Source organism: Vipera berus (genome assembly GCF_964194415.1).
Source record: "Vipera berus genome assembly, chromosome: 1".
NCBI lineage: Eukaryota > Metazoa > Chordata > Lepidosauria > Squamata > Viperidae > Vipera > Vipera berus.
Genome location: NC_138202.1, coordinates 336036674 through 336053747, shown reverse-complemented (window position 1 = coordinate 336053747; position 17074 = coordinate 336036674). Strand labels below are relative to the sequence as shown.

Genomic DNA, 17074 nt, shown 5'->3' with positions numbered 1-17074 from the left:
ATTCTTCTGTGTGCTTTGCACAGGATGGAGAACAAAGCCATGTATCTGCACACTTTGGGTGAAAGAGAGAATGGATCCATCCTGGAAGAGCCGTTCGATGGAAAGAACCTTTCAAAGCTGAATCTCTGTGATGACGGTAAGTCCCAGGGAGCAGCTCTGAGATTCAAATAGCATTTCACCAAGAATCAAAGGAGCATGATGATGTGTAGCCCAGGAGTGCTAATTTATGCAAATTCTCATATCAACATTCTTGAATTGCGCCCCTTGAATCAATTCTCGATTAAAGATTAAGAATCCACACTTTGTCAAATTTCCAGCACTGTTCTCAGCTCAGAAAAATATTCTTCAACATGCAAAGTGTATTTGGAGAGATAAATCACATTTTAAAATGCATTTTGTGACAGACCGGAAACATAGGACAGAAGAGTGGCTTCATAAACTGAACACACTAAGTCAGACATGTCAAACACAAGGCCCGGGGGCCGGATCCGGCCCGCGAAGTGGTTTCATGCGGCCCACGAAGCCATCCTGGAAACAGTGAGGGAACGGCCCCCACTGCCTTGGCCCTGGCCCAGAGACCCTCCTTCTGCCAGAGACCCTCAGATCTGTCCCACTCCTGCCCAGGCCCCTATAGACACCCTTGATGTGAATGATGTAGAGCTGGCCACGCCCACCCAGTAGGCCATACGGACTTTAGCCACGCCCACCCAGTAGGCCACGCCCACCCTGGCCATACCCACCCGGCCCCTTGAGGGCAACCGCAATGCTGATGCGGCCCTCAATGAAATCGAGTTTGACACCCCTGCACTAAGTGTAACTTCGTAGAGGACTATTTTGGAGTAGCAGTGAAAGTGGCAGATGAATGTATATCTGAGCACTAAATTGAGCACCAGTCTTCCCACGTAACTGCTGAGGCACATGGCGCCTAGTCCAGCATAAGTGGAAGATGCTGGGTCACTGTGAGTCAGACAAAAGTTCAATATTTTCTTCTTCCATACCAAGTCTGAATTTTGATTCACTAAAATTAATTATTTTGGCACTGAGTTGAGGTATTTTTATTCAGCCAAGCATTTTTATACTTATATTGTTTTGGTTAGTTTGCAGTTTTCATTGCTTGCAGCCTCTTGTTTCTATATTTGTTTCTGATTTTATAGTACGGTATATATGAATTTTGATACTGGGGTATACTATTTCTAAATGTCAGTAAATAAACATTAAGAAATGCCAGGGACTGAACATAAGGTATTTAGCATGCAAATCTTACGAATTTAATACCGGAGTACAACCCTTCCTCACACCGCAGGTATACATACTCGCCCATGTACAATGAGGTTTAAATGGCCATTGTGTGAATCTGCCTTTGACACAGCAAGCCATCATGTAATGAGCCCCCTTTTTTAAAAAAAAAAACTTCCTGTAAAGCAGCATGGATTTACATCCTTGGGACTGATTTTTCCATCAGCACATTTGAGATTTAGATCTATCACTGGAAGCTTTCAAGAAGAGACTGGACAGCCATTTGTCTGAAATGGTATAGGGGTGTCAAACTCGATTTCATTGAGGGCCGCATCAGCATTGCAGTTGCCCTCAGGGGGCTGGGTGGGTATGGCCTGGGTGGGTGTGGCCTACTGGGTGGGCATGGCTAAAGTGCGTATGGCCTACTGGGTGGGCGTGGCCAGCTCTATATCATTCGCATCAAGGGTGCCTATGGGGGCCCGGGCAGGAGTGGGACAGATCTGAGGGTCTCTGGCAGAAGGAAGGTCTCTGGGCCAGGGCCAAGGCAGTGGGGGCCGTTCCCTCACTGTTTCCATGATGGCTTCGTGGGCCACATGAAACCACTTCGCGGGCCGGATCTGGCCCCCAGGCCTTGTGTTTGACATGTCTGGTATAGGGTCTCCTGCTTGAATTGGGAGTTGGACTAGATGACCTCATCCCTTCCAATTCTGTTATTCTATGTTTTTTCCTATGTTTTCATAGATAATACCTTATTCGGGACAACAAAAATTCCAAAAGAATTTCACTGAGTTTATAAAAGGGAAATAAAAGGAAAACATTAAGTGATGCAAAATGGAACAACAAGCACACATTGCCAAGATAGTAATACATTTCTGAAACAGTGGTGAAAAAAATATCTGGGGTGGTACGACATTTGTGTCACAAAAACTTTGTCAATAAAAGGTAGAGAAAATGAGTAAAAATACTTGTTAGAAGTTATAACATAAAATGTCTGGTAGCCTTAAACAGTAGACCATATCAAGACACTGCATAAAAATAAAATCTTCATCTAGAATGACTGCAGAAAGAGAATCCTGGAAGTTTCAATTCCAGTGAATTACAAAGGTTCCCAATCTAAACTGGTCATTAAGTGATAAGAAATTTTCAAAAATTTCCAACTTGGTATGGATTTAAGCCATGTTTATCTGTTTGTTGCCTTGGTAGTGGACCTTCCCTCTCTCTCTCTCTGTGAAGGTTATTTATTCTACTCTGTACAACTCTCTACAACTTTTTTAGACCTCTGAAAAGGAGCTAAACCTATTATGAAACCATTTTAGTACCAGTGGGAAATTGGGAATATGCATTGAGTTTTGACCATTTTAATTGTTTCTAAGCCATCTCTTTTTCAAGAAACTGGGAACAAACTGAAGTCAAGCAAGGTGCAGCCAAATTTTCAGTCATTGAGCTTTCATCCACCCCAATAATCAATTTTCATATATTCAATTCACTTGCTGGGTTTCCTTGGCATCCTGAGCCATAATGGATTTAGATAAATCACAGTTTAGCCCTATGTGTGAATCTGGTTACTAGAATAGGTCTCTCAAAGATCACGGGCCACTTCCTAAAATAAATGAAACTAATTTTCAAGTGCAGGGAATTTTGAATTTCACAATTCTTCAGGAATTTGAGCAAGTAAATGAGGTAGGGAACAATTGGGACATGCTTTTAACCTTCAAAGGATGTCACTTCTTAGCAACAAATTGTGCTGAAAATTATGTGTCCAGAACTGCAGGTCTTGCATTTGGTAGCTCTGACCTAAACCATCTGGACTTCTTTAGCTTAAGACTAAGACAATTACGCTACTTTTATGACTACAAGAGTGATGTACTGTCTGTTGGCACATTCTAGTGTGGACTCTGGAAAGGACCACTTTGACACAAGCAATTTACCACAACTGAAATTTGCCACACATGTTAAGGTTTGTCTTGCTAATAACAATGTACTTGTTAAAAATAATTTTTGTAATTGTGTTTTTTTTTGAAAAATAAAAACCAGAAACTTGACATTCTTTTTGCATCTTGATTAGAGCTGTTCCAAACTTTTAATTGAGGACATTTTGAGATAGAAAAGTGGCTTAATTTTTTTTTGTCATGTGATAATGCTGAAATTTACATGATTCATTTTTTCCCTACTCTTTCCAATGTGCAACTTTCTTCGCTGCTGTTTAAATCCTTTTTTTTTCAATGAGGACTTTTGCTATGATCCTAGCTAGCTAATTAGGGTTCCTACAGTCTGCACAGTGCATCCCTATCCATGTGGTCTACCAGATTTGGCTGTGTGGTAACTTTAATTATAAGGAAAGCCATGGCTTTGGCAGTGTAAATTATATATATATATATATATATATATATATATATATATATATATATATATATATATATATATATATATATATATATATATATATATATATATATATATATATATATATATATATATATATATATATATAAATTATATATATATATATATATATATATATATATATATATATATATATACAGTATATATGTATATATATATATATATATATATATATATATATATATATATATATATATATATACAGTATATATGTATGTATATATATATATATATATATATATATATATATATATATATATATATATATATATATATATATATATATATATATATATATATATATTCCTTATTGTGCTTTTATTGCAACATATTAAGTAATTAAAAATGATGGTTATCAGGGTGAAGTTGGTAGCTGTTCCCAGAATCTGGAATTCCTTTGTCTAGTATTCTGATCTGAGGAGTTTACAGCAAGAAGCAAAGAACCACATTGACTGATGTGCATTTGGTTTTCCTGGCTGTTTTAAATTGAACTTGATAGCTTTCATTTTATGTGTTCGATTATATTGGTATCACTGCTGCTATCTAGGTACAATTTGGTGAAACAATATGATGTAATTTTAAAAAAACTATCTACAAAATTTATCTTTTTGTATTATTTCTTTCCATTATAGACTATGTTCTGTTATGTCCATAAACCAGACCTTATCATCTCCCTAGATAAGAAAAAAAAATCCAAAGAGGTTGCCATGTTGCTTCTGATCCTGTATCACGCAGCATAATAACTATGAAGGGTTTTGCCATATGCTTTGATGGTTTGTTGGATTTACCTAACAAAAAAATAGAAAGTCCAATTCCTCTTTACTTTACACTGGAAAATTGAACTGAGGTTAGGTGGGCTGTAATGGTTCACTTGATCCTCATTTCCCCAATGGGCCTCTGTGGGAGGGAGAGAAAAGGATAAGTTTTTTTTAAAGAAGTCATTTGTGCCATTAAATTGGTGATGGTGGTGGTAGGTTGAATGGCACCACTATACCAAAATGTGGTATAGATCTGGATTTGAAAGGATACTGGGCAAATCAGAGATTTCTTCCTCACAGAAATCATATATCCCTGTTGAAATTAGTCAGAGACCACCTAAGGTCTGCTTCTGTTCCAGAATAGGAACGATAGGTTCCAATTTCCATCATGCTCCCTAAGGGCCCAGTATAAGTATTAATATCAGAAAAACAGATTGTAATTTTCCTCATTATGAAACTTTTGCTCCATCTGTTTGGCCAGTGAAAAGAAGAAGGCCACAAGTTGACAATAAAACTATGCCAGTAATTAAAGACATATTGAATCAGAGAGGAGAGAGGCAAAGAAATTATATCATAGCTTAATCAGTTATTAAGAAATCCCTTGTTTTTTTTCCTTCAGAGACACAATTTAGATATTAAAAAGAATTATCTTAGTGATTTATTATAGTATTTCAGAATAAATACGAGTAACATGTTTTTAATTTACTGGGATATGCAAGTTAAGTATGTGTAAACATAGCTTGGTTCAGGGTAGTAGGTCACTTTGAAGCTGTTATTTACCATTAGTTTATGAGCTGTAATTATAGCTTAGCATGAAGTAAGGGGCAAATTGGGTTCATTAAAAAAGTCAGGATAATGGCTGAAACTGTACAGTTGAAGCACTTTGCCCTTTTGTACATGTGTACCATTCAAAAAGGGATAGAGCTTTGATGACAATGATAATGATAATGATGATGATGATGATGACAATGACAACAAGAACAACAACAACAATAATTGGAAGGGATCTTGGAGGTCTTCTAGTCCAACCCCCTGCTCTGGCAGGAAACCCTATACAATTTCAGACAAATGGTTGTCCAATCTCTTCTTAAAAACCTTCAGTGTTGGAGCATTCACAGCTTCTGGAGGCAAGTCACTCCATTGATTAATTGTTCTAACTTTTAGGAAATTTCTCCTTAGTTCTAGGTTGCTTCTCTCTTTGGTTAGTTTCCATATGCTGCTTCTTGTCCTGTCTTCAGGTCCTTCTTTTCATTAAACTAGACATACCCAATTCCAGCAACTGTTCCTTGTATGTTTTAGCCAGTTTGATGTACTCTGGTGGTTAAGGCACCAGGCTAGAAATTGGGAAACCAAGAGTTTTAGTATAAGTAGTATAGAGTTTATATATAAATATTATATATTTAATTATAATAGTATAAATAAATATAAAACCAAGCAGTCATCTGGCAGATAATTTACAATTTTATTGATGATGTGAACAAGGAGGCAGAATATTTCTAGATGGCCAGTGTATGCTGTATCCAAGACTGTATGCTGATATCATGCAGATTTGAACTGTTACCTAATTCTATACATCTTTGGTTATTTAACTGGTATTTATACTGCTGTGTTCCATTCAGTTCTGTAACGATGCAATGCTTTGTTTAAAAAACCCACAATAATGATTCTACAACAGACAACCCAGTATATTAAAATGCTTTAACAAATAAAACCCTTCTGACCAGGCACTGAAAAAGGAAATTGAATGGAGCTGGCCATACTGCCTTCAGACGGGTTGTGTGTGTGTGTGTGTGTGTGTGTGTGTGTGTATGTGTGTGTGTGTGTAGGTGTGGTGGGTGTATGGACTCCAGCACTGGGATATAAAAATACCCCTCCCCACCAAAGTATCTCCCCCCCTTTTGCAAATATGTCTTTCTCCAAATAATGGAATTCAGAAAGAGGTTAATCTGTATTGCTTTGAAAAATAGAGTTTCTGCATCAGTAAACTTGTTCAGTCTGTGTTTTCACTTTGATACAAAAATAAAACTGCTATCATCTTTTGACTTAAAATTGTATAGGTTGTATACAGAGATGTCATTCTACTAGATCAGAGAACTGGAAAGTATAGAACTTAACATCCTTTTCTATGGGGCAGGGAAGGTTCAGGAAATAGCAGAAACTTAGCTTAAGATCTATTCCTGATTTATTGAGAAAAAGCATTATGAGTTATCAGATCAACTTTTATAATTTAATTTATTTGACTTAATTAAGTACCAATTTAATTTAATTGGTATATGAAATCAGGAATCCTTGAATGGCTTCATTCTGCTTGCGAATTAATGAATATTATAACCTTTGGCCAATCAGTGACTGCATCAAACTTTACAGCTTCTGAATATGTAAGTTTAAGTTTGGAATATCTAATGATCGTTATGCTACACCAATATGTCTATTTTCTCAAAAGGTTCCTTCCCCCATATTTTCCTGTTGCACATTTTCCTGCCTGGTGGTCCATCTCCTCACATTTCAGTTTGAAAAACATGCTATGAAAAGTATCACCAAGAGCCTTGGTGGAGCAGTGGGCTAATGCCTCCTTAAGTAACACCAGCTGCCTGCAATTAGTGCAGGTTCGCATCCCACCAGGCTCAAGGTTGACTCAGCCTCCCATCCTTCCGAGGTAGGTAAAATGAGGACCCAGATTGTTGGGGGCAATTAAGCTGACTTTGTAATAATGCCACTTGGGGGGGGTGTATGAAAGCCCTAATAAGCAGGCATATACATAGAATGAAGGCTACTGCTAAGCTTGTAAGCCGCCCTGAGAAGGGCGGGATATAAATGGAATTAAAATAAATAAATAAAATAAATAATGTCTTTCTTTGCAATTTAATTGAAACCTACTGGCAACCAACATAGCTCATGTATCAGAAGTGTGGCATGGGGATACTATGTCATACCTATCACTACTTACTCCACCACATTTTGGACCATTTTAAGCTTTTGAATGGTTTTCAAGGACAGCATCTTGAAATATTGAAATAGTCCACGCATGAATTATCCAAGGCATAGTTGACCTCTTGAATGGGCAAAACTGACATATGGGATGAATTTGTTGAAAGGCCTTTGTGGCCACAGTTGCCACCTGCTCTTCAGGAAGGAACTAGCATCCAAGAAGATTTTCAAATTACACACCAGTCCTATCTGGGAAAGTATAGTCTTATTCTTAGCTAAAGATGGAGAATTCCTGTACCTGTAAATCCATGCACTTACATCCCCAGCTTGCCAGGGTCAAGCCTATTCTTCTCCATCTGGCCCCCAACAAAATCCAGGCACTGGAACAAGACCCTAATAGCATCACTTGACCAGCCTAAGGATGAGATGCAGTTCAACTGATGATGGACCTTACTGATATAAGACCCCATCTTGAAGGATGACCTCACCAGTGGCTTCACACAGATGTTAAACAGGAAGGGTGACAATGTTGAGCTTTGTGGCACCATGTAAATTGGAGCATCAGTGTGACTATAACTGTCAACGCTGCTAATATTGGATGTTCTTGCTTTGACAACAGATGGAAATGCAGCTATTTTTCTCTTTCACTTTTAGAGTTAGTTGATGCTGGGAGGGGGGGATGTGGATGAGAGTCCAGTTAGTCATAACAATAATAACTCAGCCGTGTGAATGCAAGGTTATTGCGCCCAGAGTTGATAAAGATTTGGTGGGCTGGACAGCTGGGGAGAAAGCCCACGCTTCAAGCTAATTGAGAAATGTGATTTATGACTGATAATTGGAGGAGGGAATTGTGCTTTGCTATTTTGTGCCCAGGGGAGGGGAATTCAGTTTCTGGTTTCAACTATGTAGTGCCGATACTTTGTTTCTCGAATAAAAGATTCTTTAAGGTAAACAATGCCTCGAAGTTCTTTTGAAGAGTTTCATCTGTTGGAACCATGACAATAATTTTGTTTCCTGCAGCTGTACTCATATGTTAATTCTTGAAATTTAATTCTATTCTGTTTAAAAATTTGAAACATTTTAGGTCTGGAGGTTGCTTCCTACAGGAAAATCTCATCAAAGAAATACTGGATTCCCATCTGTGCTAAGCATACCAGGCCTACCATATATTTCTTTCTGATTTGTTTCTAAAAAGCCCTTCTGGAGGGGAGAATCCCCATTGTATTAAATTCTTTCTTAGGCCATCGTTTCTCAACCTTGGCAACTTTAAGATGTGTGGATTTCATTTTACAGAATTCCCAAGCCAGCATCTTACAGTTGCTAAAGTTAAAAATCACAGTCTTAAGCTATGCATAAGCATGTCCCCATTACAACATAGTCCTATATGTTTTTAGTAACAGGCAGCAGTATCTAGGTCAGAAAGAGATCTCCAAGTTGCCAAATGAGGTGAAAATTTGCCTTTTGGGAGACTCTCCCATCTACTGTGAGAAAGCTAGAGCAGCAGCTGCAATGGTGTATTTATGTGAGGGAAAAACCCCTTCTGGGATGTAGCCAATGAGTCCCAGTTAATTTTCAATCTGTTCAAACCAATGCTAAGTTAAAATTAGGGCATGGAAGAAAATCTGAATGTGTGCAAAAATCTCCATCATAGTAAAACCTGCTATTACCTTGGTTTTCTTCCACCCAGAAACTTCTATTCCAAAATAGCATGTCAATCCAAAGGATAAATGCTATAGTTTCATTTCTAGGGCTTCGTTCACACATCACAAATTATCAGGTAAGTTAGGAATCAAACAGACAAATTTGCATAATTTGCAAAATTTGCAAAATTTGATTAGGGTCACCTTGGTTTATTTTCATTCATTTTAAAATCTGCTATTGATTCAGTGTGCAAGCTGTCCTTCCTTTGTGACATTCTTCCACTATGCTGCCTGAAATGGGTTATGGCTTCAGATTGAGTCAGAAGGACAGAGAAAGTCTGTTTCCCAAAAGAAAACCTTCAGTGTATCCAATAGTATTGATGTCCATGAAGCAATTACATGTTGCATGTCTACTTGAGGGATAGGTGTTGCTGACGATAATGTAGGAATTACAGTTGTACATGCAATCACATCAGATACAGCTTCTTTTTATACCTCTGTTGTCTTGAGCTGGTCAACATATCATCTCCAAATCTCACCAGGAGAAATCTTTATAGTATAAGAAAGCTGTAACATGTCTGGGGGATTCACAACTGCTTGAATGTTTTAAGCACACTTTTATAAGCTTTGTGTCACCAGTGTGACTTCAGTGCATGATACAATGTTCAAAAACTCACATATATTAGGTTGTGGTCCAATATCTAAACCAGTGTTTCCTAACCTTGTCAACTTTAAGATGCATGGACTTAGACTTTCAGAATTCTCTATCAAGCTCTGGCTAGGGAATTTTGGGAGTTGAATCCATGCATCTTCAAGTTGCCAAGGTTGGGAAATTATTGTATGCTAATCTCTACAATAATAACTTGAGATTTACAGATGGATCCATCATTTTTCTCTGGTGACAATGTCACCATCCAAATATCCCTGGGTGTCTGGACAGCTCTACAATGCTTGTTCAATGGCTCTGTGGCAAAGTACTGAATTGTTATAACATTAAGATTCTTTAGAATGATATAATACTTTATAGCTCTTTATAATAATAAGAAACACCTCAGAATTTTCCTCCGTTTCCTATAGTACTTAGACTTATATAGGTAGTCCTCGAGTTACGACCATAATTGAGCCCAAAATTTATGTTGCTAAGAGAAGCATGTGTTAAGTGAATTTACGACTTTTCTTGCCATAGTTGTGGAGTTATTGTATTTGTTAAGTTAGTAACATGGTTGTTAAGTGAATCTGCCTTCCCCATTGACTTTGCTTGTCAGAAGGTCACAAAAGCTGATCACATGACCCCAGGACACTGCAACCCTCACAAATATGAGCCACCTGCCAAGTATCCAAATTTTGATCATGTGACCATGGGGATGCTGCAATGGTCATAAATGTGAAAAACGGTCATAAGCCACTTTTTTCAGTGCCATTGTATCTTTGAATGGCCACTAAATGAACTGTTGTAAGTCAAGGTCTATGCGTATAGCACTCCATAATGCTTTAAGTAAGTCTGGGCTAGATCTATTTTATTGGAATGCTTTCCTCCAGTGAGGTTAGCAAAACTGTCCTTGGCTCTATAATAGTGGGTTAAAAGTAACTTTAAGGTAATGTCAGCCCTGGATAATTTTATTTTATAGCACAGGTGCATTGCTGCTGGCTTCAATCAACTTTTAAAATAATTGTCCTAGCTTCCTTCAATCCACTTCTGTTTCTATTTTTTTTTTTGCATATGATGTATGGTTATCATAAGTTACAGTTGCAGGTATCACTTAGATCAGGGGTCTTCAATGCCCAGAATTCCTCAGCCAGCATGCCTGGCTGAGGAATTCTGGGAGTTGAAGTCCACAAGTCATAAAAGGGCCAAGTTTGAAGACCCCTGACTTAGATAATAATAATCTTTTTTCCAGCATAGGAGCCATGGTGGTGCAGTGGTTAGAATCCAGTATTGCAGGCTACTTCTGCTGACTGCCAGGAGTTCGATTCTTACCGGTTCAAGATTGACTCAGCCTTCCATTTTCCCAAGGTCAGTAAAATGAGGACCTAGATTGTTAGGGGCATTATGCTGACTGTAAACCACTTAGAGAGGGCTGTAAAGCACTATGAAGCAGTATGTAAGTTTAAGTGCTATTGCTATAAGTTGCTTTAGTTTAAGTTGCAAGTTGCATTTCTGTTTGCTTTAGTTTAGCATTTCTGAAACATTACTCAGATTTATGATGCGGTATAACTTATAAAGCAGAACCAGTGTTCAATTGGATTGATATGGTTTTGCCATTCATACATGGTAAAGGTATGAGCTGTATTGCTGCTCTCATTTGATTCTTTTTGCAGGTTATCTATCCTTGTTTCACTTTCATTATCAAGTTCTTTATCAATGGCACATGCCACTGCAGAACTTTTAAAGTAGTAGCTTAGCTCTATCTTTAGCAAATACTTGCCTTTTTCTCTTATTACATTTTCTTTCTTTTTTAAAAATAATATTTTATTAGTTTTCTATATTTACAATTCATAGTTGCTTGGTAAACAACGTGTTGTCTGGGTCCATTTGTCTTACTTGGTAATACACATTAAATTCCTAATTTCTACCCCATTTTTCCAGCCATTGATAAAATACGTCCCATATTTGAAAATATTCTACAGAGATCTCTTATTTCATTTTCTGTAGATTTCTCTTTTAAATCAATATTGAACCCGTGTCTGTGAATCTCTGCCACACGGTAGCCCTTTTCATTTTGACATTTTACTCTGTATACTATGGAAAACTTATTCCTATTTGCTTTTATTGCCAACTGCTGTCCTATGGTGTCTCTAGCAGCGATTTCCACAGAGATAGCACTTTCAAATGCTGTCTAAAAGCTTAATTTTTATGATGTTTTTGAAAGCTTCAACATTCCAGAGACAAGCTGATGTCTCAATGCATCACTTAGCCCTTTACCAAATTCACAGTGCTGAGATAGCCTTTTAAATTTAGCTCATATGCTGCAAAAAACTCTCTTTGTTTTCTTTGTCCTTATAAAACTGTGAAATACTTTCATCCGTACTAAGTATGGTCACAAATGTTCCTGAATTATGGTTTCCAGAACTTCAAAATTGAATTGCAAGGGACTTTATATGGCAAAGCTTTTCAAACAGCTGTCTTGTTTGCCTCCATTAAACCTCAACAGGCATCCATTTTCAGCAACTATTTAATTTCTCAGAAAATTGTTCAAGTGTCTTGGTAGATACTGTCCAGCCATCCATATCACAATTAAGCATATTCAGATTCTCCTAAAGAATACTGATTGGGGAAGTCTGGGAGTTAAAATACACAAATCTTAAAGTTGCCATTCGAAAAACACTGCCCTAAGGCTAGCTGCTGTCAACAAAAGTGCGTATAGTCAAGGCTATGGTCTTCCCAGTTGCAATGTATGGCAGTGAAAGCTGGACCATAAGAAAGGCTGAGTGCCAAAGAATTGAAGCCTTTGAACTATGGTGCTGGAAAAGACTCCTGCGAGTCCCTTGGACTGCAAGGCGATCAAACCGGTCAGTCCTAGAGATCAACCCTGACTGCTCTTTAGAAGGCCAGATCCTGAAGCTGAAACTCAAATACTTTGGCCACCTAATGAGAAGGAAGGACTCACTGGAGAAGAGCCTAATGCTGGGAAAGATTGAGGGAAATAGAAGAAGGGGACGACAGAGAATGAGGTGGCTGGATGGAGTCACTGAAGCAGTAGGCGTGAGCTTAAATGGACTCCAGAAGATGGTAGAGGACAGGAAGGCCTGGAGGAACATTGTCCATAGGGTCGCGATGGGTCGGACACAACTTCGCAACTAACAACAACAACAACAACAACAAGGCTAGCTGTCTTCTGTCTTCTTTTTCTCTTTTCCCTGCAAACACTTCAATTTTATTGTCTTATAGCCTTTTCTTTCTATAAAGAGACAAAATACACCCTCAGAGCTTTTTTTTTTTTAACAATCCTTCTTCATTGTCTCTGCTGTGTCTTTTCCATTGATCAAACAAAAGTTATTAAAGTCAGGAATTGTTGCTTCTGTTGTCTGCATTACAGAAATATAGCAATAGCAATAGCACTTAGATTAATATACCGCTTCACAGCCCTCCCTAAGCAGTTTTACAGAGTCAGCATATTGCGCCCAACAATTGGGGTCCTCATTTTACTGAACTTGGAAGGATGAAAAGCTGAGTCAATCTTGAGCCGGTTAGGATTGAAGGAATCAAACTCCTGGCAATGTGAGAAGTGAGTTAGTCTACAATACTGCATTCTAACCACTGCACCACCAGGGCTCTAAAAAACATCTTAAAGGTTGGCAAGAATTCCAATATGTTGGCAATCCAGAATACTATAATAACAGTATAAGACTGCAGGCATAGTCATAGATAGACCTTGACCCAGATTTTCCATTGCTAAGCAAGAGGGTTGTTAAATGAATCATGCCTGATTTTATGAACTATTTTGGCACTGTTGTTAAGCGATCACTGCAGTCGTTAAGTGGCTTCCCCCATTTCCTTTGCTTGTCAGAAGCTGGCTGGGAAGGTGTCAAATAGCAGTCTCACAACCCTAGGACATTGCAGCCATTGTAAATACATGGCAGTTGCCAAGTTCCTGCATTTTGATCATGTGACCATGGGGAAAGGCTGGGATGGTTGTAGGTCACTTTTTTTCCAGTGCTGTTGTAACTTCAAATGATTGATTACTACCTGTAATCAATCAATAATACCAATAACTAATAGACAAAACACTTGTTGTATAGGAGCAATTTGGAATGAATTGTTTGGATGGTTAGTTGAATTTTCACTGGCCTTTTTTAAAATCAGGGTCAGTGGACTGTAATGGGGTGTCTACTGCTGGGTTTTTTCCTGTGCTATAATGTGAAAAATTGCTTAGAACATCTGCATTAAAAATGTTTTCTTTACCAGATACGTTAACGTATTGTTTGTGGATTTGGATACCTCAGTAAACTTATAAATCCAGTCCTTCCTTAAATATTTCTGTTGTTTATTTTCTTCCCGTTTTGAAAGTAAGTGTTGCTTCTTTGCAGCATTCTATGGCCAGCCTTGGCTCAGGACTTCTGTGTTAGATTCTTGCTATTGGCAATCAGTTTGTAAAAAAAATTGTCATGCCAGATACATTTTTTTAAAAGTATGTTTTGCAAACGTTCTTATTAAATATTACTTTGTGAGCAATTTTTTCCTTTCTTGGCTCTAAAGTCTAGATCCTAATGTTCTGTCCATTCTCCTTGTTGCTGTGCTTATGAGTTGCTGAGAATCACCTACCAAATCTCACCTTTTTTTGGTGGAACACAGCTGTACTTCCCCAACAGAAAGAGACAAAAAACATAGATCCTAGATGGAGAGAATTTCTGGAAATTCCTCATATCAAAGTAGTTTCTTACTTCTTCTTTTCCCTATTCTATATTAATTCTCTGGATGTGAAATCTATTTCAGCAAATGACGTACTTTCATGACACTCCTGAGACAGAACCACCAGGAATAAGTAACCTGAGTACATGATGTCTATGGAGATTCTTCATCATCCAGGTCATGGTTGTCCCAAAGGTGCTTTTTCAAGAGGCTACTGGATTTTCTTCGTTTTTGCTTGAAGATGTTTTGCTTCTCATTCAAGAAGCTTCTTCAGTTCTCAGTTCTTTAGTTCAGTTCAGTTCAGTTCTTCAGCTCTTCAGCACTTAATAGTCAAAAGCAGATAAAAGCAGATAAAAGGGATCTGTCAATAGCCCTACATTAGTCTCAGGGTTGACATGTACCCATTTCTCCTAGTTATCCAGTGAGTGAATCATCAGTTTTTGGCACTGCATAAGTTAATTCAACTTCAGAACCACGCAAAATGTTGCCTCCCTACTAGTCTTGTTCACAAGTACAATGGGCAAACATAATTTACTCTGGGGTGGTCCAGGCATGCTTAGACCAAACCTTCTTATCCAAAGTTATCCAAATAGGATATCTGGATAGGAAAATCTGGATAGAGATGTTCTAAACTGTAGCAGGGATATACATGCTCCACCAGGTTTGTGTTCCTTTGTGCCAGTCTGTTTCCCTTGGCCCATTTGGTTATATATTTGCAAAGTAGGTTTATTGTCACTGAATGTACACCAATCGGCATACATCAAAATGAAATTTCATTGCATACAGCTCTCAAAGGTGAGAAATCATGCTAAGATAAAAGAAGAGGTTGCGGCCGGCAAAATGTCTTCTAAGTGTGTGGGAATCGGGATTATTGGCCTGCTTGTGCCTGTAAAATTCAAAAGGCTTGGCATTGGCAATCCTTATCAGTTATGAGGAGACAGTATGCCTATAGTGAATCCCATGCTTTTGCTCAAAAGACTAGTGCAACATGTCACACTGTGGTTGGTTATGTACTGTTGTTAGGGGTTTGATAGAAACACAACAAAAATCATACGATAGGAAAAATCATGAAATGGGAGAGCAAGTATTCTTCCTCCTCCAGAGTCAAGAGTATAAATTTCAAAGGTCACATATAGAGTTGGGCATAGGAAGAACAAAAACCTAGTTTGCAAATATATAACCAAATGGGCCAAGGGAAACAGACTGGCACAAAGGAAGACAAACCTGGAGCATGAATATCCCTGCTACAGTTTAGAACATCTCTATCCAGATTTTCCTATCCAGATATCCTATTTGGATAACTTTGGATAAGAAGGTTTGGTCAAAGTATGCCTGGACCACCCCAGAGTAAATTATGTTTGCCCATTGTACTTGTGACCAAGACTAGTAGGGAGGCAACATTTTGCGTGGTTCTGAAGTTGAATCAATTTACGCAGTGCCAAGAACTGATGACTCACTCACTGGATAACTAGGAGAGATGGGTACATGCCAACCCTGAATCAAATGTAGGGCTATTGGCAGATCCCTTTGGAAATAACTTCAAGGAAAAATAATGCCTTCATTGTCCCACAGGGACTATTCTATTTTATGTGGATGCTATTTGGATTTGATGGGGCTTTGCAATCTTCTGGAGTTTGATAGATTATATTCTCTCAGGCCAAGAAAAGTTTTGTAAAGCCTACCTCAACTACTTTAATGACAGCAATTTGACCTAGAAGAAACATCTGCCCCACCTCAGAACTGCTATAACCAATTCTAGATGACCAGTGGCAAGTCTTTGACAACTGCTTATAACCAAAAAAGCAGGATTTGCACAATATCTTCCTTAACCAGATTAACTGAAAGTGGAAAGAGAACTAGGTACAGAAATCTTGGTAAATTGGTATGCTTTGAGAAGCCAATTGTATCTGGTTTGACCATTAATTTGGAAAAGTACTATCTTGTTCTCAATGAACCAAAGTTTCTTGGCTATATAGGGAATGTGTGAGAAATTGGATTCTGTATTCTTACACAATCTGTTAGAAACCAGAGTCCCAGTGGAAACAGATTCTCTGGGACCCTGCTATTCAGGATTCAGATCTGTTTATGGGATGGAAACAGCCTTGGTTGGTCATTGGGACACTGCCTCAAACATCTCAGCAGCTTTCAGTACCATTAACCATGCATCTTGTTGATTCAGCTTCTAGGGCTGGGATTTGCAATGTTTTGCAATATTTCCTCTCCTACCAAAGTGGTTTTTGCTTGTAATTATAGACAGGAACAGTACATGAGACCTTGGTTACTCTAGTGAGAGGTACTTTAGGGCTCAGTGCTTTCCCCCATGCTATTTAACATCCATATAAAGCTGGAGGTCATCTGCTGTTTTGGGATGAGATGCAGTCAGTTATCAATCTGGGGCAAGCCAAAGATACTGTGAAAAGCTTGGACTGGTATCTTAATAGGGCAAAATAAGCACACGTTTGCTGCAAGACTGGACTGCTATATACTGGTCCTGATAGTTATTCTGGACAGGATCATGCTTCCCTTGAAGAAGCTCCTGCACTACTCTTCCTGGGGTTAAGCAACAGGGAGAGTGTGTGGTCAACATGGTCTTTGCTTATCTTTGGCCGGAACAAAAGTTATGACGCCACCTGTATTGGAATCCTCTGGCATTTGTAAATCATGCTTTACTCACGATTTGACTGGGTTACTGTAATGTCCACAACAGGGAACAGCCTTTGGAAAAATTACAACTGGTGAGATGGATCCCACAATGGATC

General features: G+C 38.3%; 1 protein-coding gene across 1 annotated transcript in view; it reads left to right on the top strand.

Moving 5' to 3' along the window:
- Nucleotides 1–17074, top strand: part of SCARA5 (scavenger receptor class A member 5) — a 120583-nt gene that overhangs the window by 15461 nt on the left and 88048 nt on the right. Inside the window, exon 2 of the mRNA XM_081322813.1 lies at nucleotides 24–136. Within this exon, the coding sequence (XP_081178939.1) occupies nucleotides 25–136 (112 nt within the window). The 5' untranslated portion in view covers nucleotide 24. The remainder of the gene's footprint in view (nucleotides 1–23; nucleotides 137–17074) is intronic.